The 11,062-nt window shown below is 36.1% G+C and overlaps 1 protein-coding gene across 1 annotated transcript; it reads left to right on the top strand.

The window, feature by feature from the left end:
* The first annotated feature begins 8,282 nt into the window (after positions 1 to 8,282).
* LOC135635358 (WRKY transcription factor WRKY76-like) lies at positions 8,283 to 10,080 on the top strand. The gene is made up of 4 exons (XM_065146382.1): positions 8,283 to 8,532; positions 8,612 to 8,836; positions 8,939 to 9,055; positions 9,507 to 10,080. Exons 1-4 carry the CDS (start codon positions 8,308 to 8,310, stop codon positions 9,807 to 9,809), a joined length of 870 nt encoding a protein of 289 aa, XP_065002454.1. The 5' UTR covers positions 8,283 to 8,307; the 3' UTR covers positions 9,810 to 10,080.
* The last annotated feature ends 982 nt before the right edge of the window (positions 10,081 to 11,062 follow it).

Genomic DNA, 11,062 nt, shown 5'->3' with positions numbered 1-11,062 from the left:
TTCCGTGACCGCAGCCCGATCACGGTACTCGAAGGGTGTCAATCAATGCCCGCTCCATCTGAGAGGGAACCGGGCCGGGCCCACCACTGCCGGCGCTCGTGATTGGAGGCAGTTAGGACATACGGAGACGTGTCGTCGCCTTCGCGTCGCCGTACGAGACCGGGAATTTCTTGTGTTCCACTGGGGCTATGTACGGTCCTGATCGACGCACTGTAGCGTGATGGACAAAGCAAGTCCTCCTACCTCCTTGTTTCACCGGTCACGCATACCTGATCTGTTATTGGATCCAACGATAGGGTCCCACATCCCTCTTAACTCGAGCGATTAGATTGGCGAAGGTAATGTCACGTTGATTAGACTCCAAAGGCTAATTAGTCTACAGCCTGTTGTCATCGTTGACCTGGTCAACGAAACTTTGGGTGTATGCTCGAAAGATGAGCCCTATTAATTGCTAGTGAAGATGACATTTGAGGTGGTGACACGAGACTCCATTGTGGATGCGGCACAACCAAGTAACTTTGTATTTCTCATGTCATTGACGTTTTACCTCTTCATTTGACCTTATAAGCTTTGCACCATGGTGGAGTCATCGATTCCTCTTTGACTTTGTAAGCTTTTTTTGCACATGGCACAATAGCAACTAATTCCTTTGATGAGATCAAATGACCTTTTAAATACTCTCTCATGAAAATTAATTTTTAATTATGTAACTAGCATCTAATTCTCTGAAAATTTTATGGATATAAAAGAATATATATATATATATATATATAATATTTCTGATTAATTTCGATATGGGAAAGATTAAGATTGACTTATAAGAGTCTAATGAGTGTGCTACTATTAACTTCAGCTTATAAAGGTCTGATAGACCAATTAGCCCATTAGACCCATACCATGACAATATATATATATATATATAATGTATGATATTTGAAGGATTCTAGTCTTCATTCTTGAAAATCTTTTTTAAAGTGGTTCTTTTTTATTTGTTGTGGAACTTGAAACTAGAAATGAATAAGGAAAAAGGGGGGAAAGTATTCAATTGCTTGGATCATGATGAATTGTTCGATTAACGAGCCTAAGTTTTTCATGCAAAAATACTATTGTGTACAACAATATCATGAATTTGTATCAATAAACATTTTCTACATGGATAATTAAGTTTGATGCATCTGTTTTGCGTTACCAAACACTACATATTAGTGCTTGCAGAATGATTCAGCTTTTCTCTCTTTAATTTCCATGAAATGTAATGTATTGCATCGAATATCAAAATTACATGTTTCTTGTTTATAATGAATTACTGTAATGTGGAAAACACTAACAAATTACAATTTGAAATTGCATGAAGAAATTGATTGGGTAGAGAACTTAGCCACCCTGAAGAACAAAAAGAAATGTGTGTGTGTTTTTCAAAAAAATATTTTCTATTTATTATATCAAACAACAAAATAAGACATATCAATAATACAATAATACACTAATTATTTGGATGTCTCAAGTTATATATAAAAAAAAGTGTGTTAGCGGTCCATTCTACACTACAAATCCGCTTCACTTTAATCTAACTTGATAAGACAATTAGAACATCAAGGAAATCGGTGATTACATATCTATATGCCGAGTGAAGGCCCAAGGCAAAGTAATTTTTACATTCTCTCTTTTCCTTCTCAAATGTGTTGATTCAAAGTTATTGGGTTTTCTCTCTATCGGCTTAAGCTCTGATATAATAACAAAAATTTTGATTAATATTTTTTGTAATATAATTAAAATATTTATCATGGCATCAGAACAGATCGTAAGTTCTAAATCTTCATCCGGTTCAATCAATACTTGTGTAATGTCTTCATGAACTAAGTCGAGATTAACTTTGTATGTGAGAAGGTGTGTTAAAATTCATATATACATTGAACCATTTCTTATCAGTTTAAGCTCTGATGCCATGGTAATCTAATCGTGATTTTTTGGTAACCCAATCAAAATCTTTACCACTTTTGATAGTTCATATGTCAATATTAGAACCTTCATCATTAATCAACTCCATACTTTATTGTACATTAGATATATATATAACATGGAAAGTTACACACAACAAAAACTATCATCTAGTTGTTTCTTTCAGACCCATGGTTGTCGATGACATTTAGTGACCCGGTGCACATAATGGGGAAGAAGGGAGAAGGTTACTCCAAGGAGAGAAGCTTTGCAGGGATTGCGCAAGAAAGTCGTTGAAATATGCAGTGGAAATTTACCTGGACATAGCAAGTTCTTATAATGACAGCGTTCAGCAGCTCAACTAAGTGTTGGAAATTCCAAAAGTCATTAGAAGTCAAATTATGATTTTAATTGTATTATTATGACGATAATAGTGATATAAATTACATAACATTGATAATAAGATAAAATAGTTTTTATTAGTTATTGATAATCTATGAATTATACATTCAATTCATAGTTTTTTTTTTCTTTGCTAACATTAGTGGTATTAAAGTCATATTTCATCCATGTTGTTCATAACATACAATGTAAATTTTGAGATGTTTCTTTGATGGAATAGATTTATTTGATTTGATCATAAATTTTATTCTAATCTGTATTTTAGCTCTTCTTATTTCACAATCGATTTTTCATGTTTGTATTTTTTATTATAATTATTATATAATAATTGATTTAGTCTAGCCCTTTGCATGGTGGGGTTTGGGCATCTTGGAACTTGTTTCACCAACTTTAGACCTACTTTAGACCAAAGGAACTATCTAATCGTCACACTCGACTGCTTTACCAAATGAACTAAAGGCGAGTTTTTGGCATCAATCATGGATAGACATGTTGAATGATTCATTTAGAAGAACATTATTTCTTGGTTTGGAGTCTCATAGGCACTAATCTTGTAATCTTTCTAATGTTTGCAATGTAAATTGTAAAGACACCTTGACTTACGAAAAGGAAAATTTCTTTCATGAAAATTTTTACATTATTCTCGGGAGTCCTTACACTATAAAACGAGCTTCCAAACTATAAAAGAAAAACAAAAAGAGAAAGCAAGAACATAAAAAAATAAGCTGATTCGGCTACCTTTCTAATATTTCATCTTTGGGGTGTCGAGTCTTGAGTTGGAGATAGGGCCAGCAGAGTGGACTCCTTGACAACCGGTGATTCGAGGTTAGGAGTATCAACCCTCGGAGTCGACTCGTTAAGCGAGGTCTCTCCCATTGGTTCCTTCATTGCAAGCATGCCTTCAATTTTATTGCCAGCCTTGACTTTACCACCTTCAGTGTCGATTGTTGTCTCACTTCGGTCATTGATGCCATCAGACCCAACCATTACAACTTTGTTATCAGTGAGGTATGCGACTATAGAGTACTCCGAGAGTGGAAGCCTAAGGTGGTCATGCTTGACCTATGAGATTGCAAGTTTATAACTGAAGGCAAAGGAATTATATCCTAGCCTCATTAATCCCTTCTTGAACAACCAGGATGTCACGGACAAACTTCTAAACAGGATGTTTGATGTAATGCTTATGTATGTATGTATCTTTTGGAATATTCATGCTTTATACAGTATGTAGAGGGACGACCGAAGGCTTAATAGTCCCATTTTAGTTAGGCTAGTGGCCGCTTTAGGCTTGTAAATAAAGGTTGTATCATGTGGACACGTGTGAGAGATCTCGGTTTATAATAAACCATTTTACCCTTTGTTGTGTAACTGTTCAGAGCTTGTAAAGTCTGTTTGTAATTTGCATTGTTTATGAAGTGTTTTAAAAAATGTTTACTTATGGATCCCGAATGAGACGTTTTCTCTAACCCGTTCTCTCTTTTGTAGATCCTAAGAGACATTGGAGGCTTCGGGGAGGTTGACCTTTGCGGACGGACACGCAAGGGTGCCGCACGATCTTGTTCAAGGTGCGATAATTGATGCACAAGCGTAAACCTTCATCTTTCTTTGGAACCATCACTTCCGGTGAGTCACAAGAGGAACTGCTTAGCTAAATAACACCATTCTCAATAAGCTAAGGAACGTGTCTTTGGATTTCTTTACTTTCCATGATCAAACTCTAATACATGCTAAGTTTCCACAAAGGGCATAAGAGATAAGTTGGATTTTGTGTTCCACTGCACGTAATGGGGGAAGACCACTATGTTCTTCAAAAAGCTTCAGATTCTTGCTTATGAGCTACCATAGGCCTTCATCTTCTATGATTTTATAGGTCAATGCCAAGGTAATATCTGTGTTGTTGTTGTAATCGTTCGGATGATCAAGAGCACAATCTTTCGACATGCATTCACCATCCTTTTTACTTGGGTGATTGTCACTAGGTCAATTGGCCATCCACTTCAAGCATTCTTAATGATGAACTTATTGTTGAGGTCGATGATAGTAGATAGCTTTTCAGTCCCACATGTATGGACTCCTGAAAATGACTTGACATATATCGATGGGCACCTTGTTAATGTATTTATTGGTGATCATAAATTTAAATGTGCACTAGCAATCTATCCTCGTCTGGACATCTTTATGGATCCACCCCGATAGATATGGTTTCGGATGAGGAGTGGTCTTGAGTCCAAGTCTCTGCACTAAGCTTATCGAGATGAGATTCTTTTAGCTTCCGATGTTGATAATCGCAAGATAACCTTTTGTTTCACTTGAATATTGAGAGTGAATAATCCTTCTTAGACTTCTCGATCGGGAGTAAAATTTGAGTCTATAACCTTTGACCTAACCAACAATGATAGACTTCAATTCGGGTGTGAAATGGTGCCAGTTCGGTTCGATCATCTCCTACAGTAGTGGTTATACTATGTCAATTCTGATTATTCTTCTTCTGCTTCTTTGGGACGAGTTTGGGGTAAATCTTCTAGTATTTCTCCCATGTATAACCTACAATTTTATAGTGAATATAAAACAAATAATTTTTTTTTTAAAAAAAAGTGGTTTTACTACTCTTAAGGTTCTTTTTGACTTTCAGGTGCTTCCCTTTTACCTTCTTCGCGCTCTTATCAGTGTAGGTTTGATTTTTTTTTTTTTCGATTATCACTATCATCACACTCATTGTTATGATGTCATAAGTTTTGAACACTTGATGCCATTGCATGGCTCTCACCTATCCACGTTGGTATCTCCACTGCTGCATCTCCAAACGAAAGAAAGAAGTTCACTGAAAACCCTACTCAGACAACATTACATGGCAATGGAAAAAATCAGCAGCACCCACACATTCTCTACACAACAAGTAAACAAGAAACGACAAAAGGCAGTGAAAGTAGACATGTTGGTAAGAGAATAATATATGTCATATGATGTAGGTTCGTTTTCAGAATGGTAGATGAATGGTGCTGGTGGCCATGTGATGGAAGGGAAGTTTCTTGTAGTTCTGTGAGGTGTGAGTTTGTGCTGAGGGTGCTACTTGTTGATGTCACTATTAAATGAAGCATGATGACATACACTAGAAGAAAAATCAGAAGAGAAGGTGAAGTAATCATAGATGTGTCTTGACATGAGGCACAGATGACAAGAACAAGGAGAGGTTTAGTTTAGTCATCATTCTTGACTCCATTATTAAGAAGACTTTGAGTGCATTGACTGCAAGGGCCTTCTTGTGTTCCTGGAGTTGGAACATGGATAGTTAAGATGATAGATTCTTCATATCGTATCTATTACATAAGCCAAATCTTCAAGTACAAATTGGTTGCTTCCCTAATTGAAACATGGATTGGAATCAAGCAACCATTAATAAAGAACTGTAATGAAGAAGACCATCCTAATCTTCTTCACAATGACACTTGTTAGCTAAAAACCAGATAAGTAACAGCAAAATTATATGTTATTTCACAATGTAATGTTCTCTAAATGAATGGTTCTTTGATTTATATCTATGTATTGATATTTGCCCCAACCAAGGTGTGAGATGATGGTTGCTACATGATCTGGTTTCAGAGATTTCCATGACATTAATCAGTAATTTTATTTGCGTACAGTCTTTTCTTAATATCACCATCCAAGTAATATTGACATCATCTGATAGAAGCATGTGAATGACCAATTAAGAATTGTCATCCATCATTGTCCAAGGATCAAATCTGCAACAGTATAAGATAAGACCTACAGCTTGTCTCCATTGACCTTCTAGAGTCAGGTCAGGATCTGCAATTGCAATGCAATTGCAGGAAGAAGTGGATTCATCAAAGATCAATTATTTTGCAGCAACAAAAACTCATATTTGATTTGGCTTGGGAAGACTTGCTGTGTTGGTTGGTCACCAGCAGATATTAAATATGGTGGTTGGATTAATAAGAAGATTCACACATCCATCTGATTGTTGGTTGTGTTCACATGTTCATGAGCTTAATTAAACCCATTGATGCAATTGTCTCATATATATTTTTTAATTTTTAAATTTTGTAAAAAAAAAAAAGATGTACTCAACGAAGCTCCCGTCAATACGGGGTCCAGGGAAAGTCAATATATATAATCTTATCATTAAATATTTAAAAAAAATATTTTTATGACTCTGAATCATGATCTCTTAGATCTTAAAGATGCAATCTTACTAGTATACCAAAAAGGCTCGAACCTTATTTCTTGATTTTTATGATAGGAAATTTATATTAAATTAATAACAAAATTACTAAAATCCTTTCTCTTTGATCATTTGACATCTCCCATATCTCTTTCTCTCTTTAATGTCTTCTCGACTTGATCGTCTTACCTTAACGAGTGTATTTTATGTAACATACAATGGCATTAAACATAAATATAAATTTTCAATAAATGTTGTTATGATTGTAGACACAAATACATGTAGAGATGTGTGATTTATTATATTTTTTTTTCTATTTTATTAGAGTGCATCCATGTTTTCTTTTTTTTTTTATGGTAAAACACTCTTTTTTTTTTTTTGTTCGATCTAATCAACTTCTCCTTTTGAATCAAACCAATAGATAGAAGATACATTGCATATGTATAAATATAAATACAAATGTAATATCATTTACTCACATTTTTTCTTCAAGGATCCAAGTAAAAAAAGGATATACTTTCTTTTTGTTTTTTCTTTGGATACTCTTTTGGTTCATCTGATTTTTTGGTCACAGGACTTGGTCCCAGTCATGCATGGAAATAAGGTTGTAGAGAGGACTCCCACATTTTGACCCTGAAGAAATGCCCCACAAGTCCATTAATCTGCATGAAGCTTCCAGTTGGGATTTATGAAAACCACAGCCAATTCATGGGATGAAAGAAAAATCAAATTATAAATCACAGAGAAAATTTTAGTCATATGTTATTATGTTGCAAAACTTAAACTTAGAAATATGATTTCTCTCTCCAAATGTATTATCTTAAAGGTCTTTCATGAAAGACCATATTATAGAAAAGTAAATAAATTCAATTATCTTTCCTATGTAATACTCCTTTTTAGCAATCCATCTTAACATTAATTAAATGGGTGTGTATACCTACTTGCTCAATTAATTCTTCCTTATTTAAGGATACCCAATTCTAATTTAAGCATGCGAAATAGACATAGCAAACTTTAGAAAACCTGATTCATTGCCATTATCATTTACCGATAAAACGATAAAAAATATCATACTTAAGAATTCCACTGCTGGTGAAGAAAAAGAGGTATATTAGTCTTAGAAGTAGAAATCTTCTCCAGTAAGTGATACACACAAGGACTAAGTCATCTGGTTTACAAATTCAACATCTCAATTTACTTTTGTGCATGTCTTAAAGATCTGCACTATCAATTTGACTATCTAGAAAAGTCCAGTTAATTTATTGCTGTTAACTTTTAGATCAATTTCCCTTGATAAACTTTTAGGTCAAGTTGATCTGCTTGATGCACAGACTAATGGCAGCAGCTAACCTGTTGCTTGTTCTTGAGACATTCCAAGACAGTAATCTATTGCCAATTTATGTCTTTGATCATCAACTTATTGTGGAACACAAGAAAGCTATGGATTATAAGTTCAGTGACCTGTTAATTTGACATCCACAGTAATTGCAGAACCAACTGAAGCTTTAGGATTAAGTTTTGAAGTCAAGCGGAAAAAATTGACTCTCATCAAGAACGAGAAAACAAGAGAAGAAAGAGGGGGCAAATGGGCGATGACTAATGAGATTGACTTGGAAATCACAAAAGAAGGTATCATGTTTTGGCTGTTTTCTTCTCCCACTTCACACACAAAGCCAAACCTCCTTTTACCTCTCTCTCTCTCTCTCTCTCTCTCTCTCTTGTCTTCTCTTATCCAGTTTGATGTGCGGTTGAAGGGTGATGACACTTGCATGACATCTCCATGAATGAGGCAAGCATTGAGATTGTTCTACAAATTCATCGCCCCTCTTTTCCTGACAGATTCCTCTCCAAGTCTGCAAGACCAATGCAAACTTCTCTACATAAGTAGCTGCTTCATTCTACTCCTTGTTCCTCTCATATTGGCCTTCGAACCATTGATGGATTCAGAATGGATCAATCCAACTCTAAGCCTCGACCTCAGCATCGGCAGGTCTCCTGATCAAGCTTCGGTAAGTAACTACATGCTTATGATCAATCACCACCATGATCAACATCATCTGAAACCGTGTGAGATCACCGTGACTGCAGAACGGAGACTTAGAAGCCAAGCTGAATGAACTGAGCGAGGAGAACAAGAGGCTAAACGAGATGGTCAAAGCCATGTATTCCAACCACACAGCTCTTCACCATCAGTTGATGGACCTCACAAACTCAGTACCCCCGGCGAAGAAGAGGAAGAGGATGAGGATGAGTGCCAACATGACCAGTATCTACACGACTTCCGTGAGGATCGATGCATCCAGTTCGAGCCTGGTGAGTAGCGTAGCTCTTCACGCTGTTGTTTGCAGGAACGTAATTGCAGCAGCATGAATTAACTTGCCTCATGTCGTGTGTGTGTGTGTGTGTGTGTTTTAGGTGGTGAGAGACGGCTATCAATGGAGGAAGTATGGGCAGAAGGTTACCAAGGACAATCCATCTCCAAGAGCTTACTTTAGATGCTCCTTTGCCCCTTCATGTCCTGTGAAGAAGAAGGTACCAACACATCTAACATTTCTTCTTCTTCTTCTTCTTCTTCTTCTGGACATGTTAGGAATTAGAGAATCAAAACCTCAATATTTCTTCATTTTAACGTATTCTTTTCTTTGATGACCAATTAAATTTGATGAACATTCCAGCTGTTTCTTTTTTCCAGTTTTATATCTATTTTATTACATATCTGTAAAATAATAAGGAAATATGATGTTTTTCAAACATATTTAATAGTTTTTATACAATTTGTACAATACAAAATTATAGAAACCCCACTGCTTTCAACTATGAAATGTTATTGTAAATGAAATGAAACAGATTGATCACAAGTTGTGCAAGTCTCGATGAGCAGAAGAAAACATTCCTAAACACTTGAACAGATGAGACCGGGCAACTTCCACTGATCATTAAAGTGATGCAACTGACTCTTGTTGGTCATCCTTGCTTGCCGCAGGTGCAGAGGAGTGCGGAAGACAGCTCAGTGTTGATAGCTACTTACGAAGGTGAGCACAACCATGATCCGCCAACCACGGGGAACGAGTCGCTCCCTTGCTTCGTCTCTCTCAGTTCTTCGGACTCTGCAGTCGCCCTGGATCTCAGGCCACGAGGATTCAGGTCTGAAGTTGAGTGTGTCGAATTCCAACGAATCTTGGCGGAGAAGATGGCCTCATCATTGACTCAGGATCCAAGTTTTGCAGAAGCGCTTGCAAGTGCGATCTCCGGAAGAATGTTTCAGCATCTGCAAGCTCAAAGCTGATCGGAAGTGATTTTTCTGGGGCAAGAGAAATCACTGCCAGTTAGTTCTTCTTGGAGGATCTGCTTCCTGCAGACCTGCTAATAAGAGTCGGATCGAAGAATACAGAATCGGAGTTTCCAAGTTATCAGCAGATTTGATTAAGTCGATGTTTCTCAGGGGAAATTGGGTTAATTATCGCAACAACAACAAAGAAAAGCATAATGAAGTTATCCAGTCTTGTAGTGACGATTGCAAGTCTTATCAATATGATAGATAATTCATCATTTCTATTATAACTAAACGTTCGTACTACAATTGTAGCTGTAAAATGAAACTTAGTAAACTCTGGTTAGAAATGTGGCGTGTCCCATTTCGGATGGTGCAGTTCGGTCTTCGAGGAAAGGTTTAGATAGGTAGGACTGTCGTTGACGAACCTTTATACCGCAAAGCTGATTGAACAGAAGTGAGCAATCCACGAAGCAGACATGAAATGGTCAGCTCCACTTTGTTGTCTAAACAAAAGGGAGGGAAGAGCAATCAGAATGTCTCGAGTCAATAGCTGAGAAGATCTAACATAAGCAAATAAAATTAGAATGCAGTCTATGAGAAACTATTTTTCCTGTAGAATGAATATCCAGGATTCTACCAGGAAAAGGCACCTCCATGATCATATCAAAGAGAAGTAGTTTTCATGTTCATTCTTCAAAATACAACCATATAGCCTTTCAGATCTTTGAATTTTACCAATTAGCTAAAAGAATTTCACAATCCTCGGAGTTTACTTGCATATCTAAAACTCCCACCACAAGTTATTGTGAGGTTATAGAAAAATTATTTAAGAGAAAGATGAGAATATATATATATATATATGGAAATCAAAGAAATCCTTCAAAAATCCTCGTAAAAGATTCTTTAGAATCATCCATGATAATAATATTTTGGGATATGAATTATTTACTACTGAGGTGATTAATTGTGATTAATTAATTGTTACACGGATTAACTCATTTAAATCATTTTAATTATTGACATAATTAGCTCTAATATAACAACCCGACTATTAATCCTTAGATTATTATTATTATTATTATTGAGATAAGAAATAGTTTTGAGTTAGTTTAATTTTATCAATTACACACAAAACAATTTTAATTTCAGAAAACAGTTGAAAACCGACCCAAACCGACTATGTAAACCTCAACGGGCAACACAGGAATCAACGGTCGGTAATACTTCTTCCACCGGCTTCACCTTTCCGGAGCGTAGGATCTTTA

The sequence above is a fragment of the Musa acuminata genome, chromosome BXJ3-4 (assembly GCF_036884655.1).
Source record: "Musa acuminata AAA Group cultivar baxijiao chromosome BXJ3-4, Cavendish_Baxijiao_AAA, whole genome shotgun sequence".
Classification (NCBI taxonomy): domain Eukaryota; kingdom Viridiplantae; phylum Streptophyta; class Magnoliopsida; order Zingiberales; family Musaceae; genus Musa; species Musa acuminata.
This window is presented reverse-complemented; position numbering and strand designations above follow the sequence as displayed.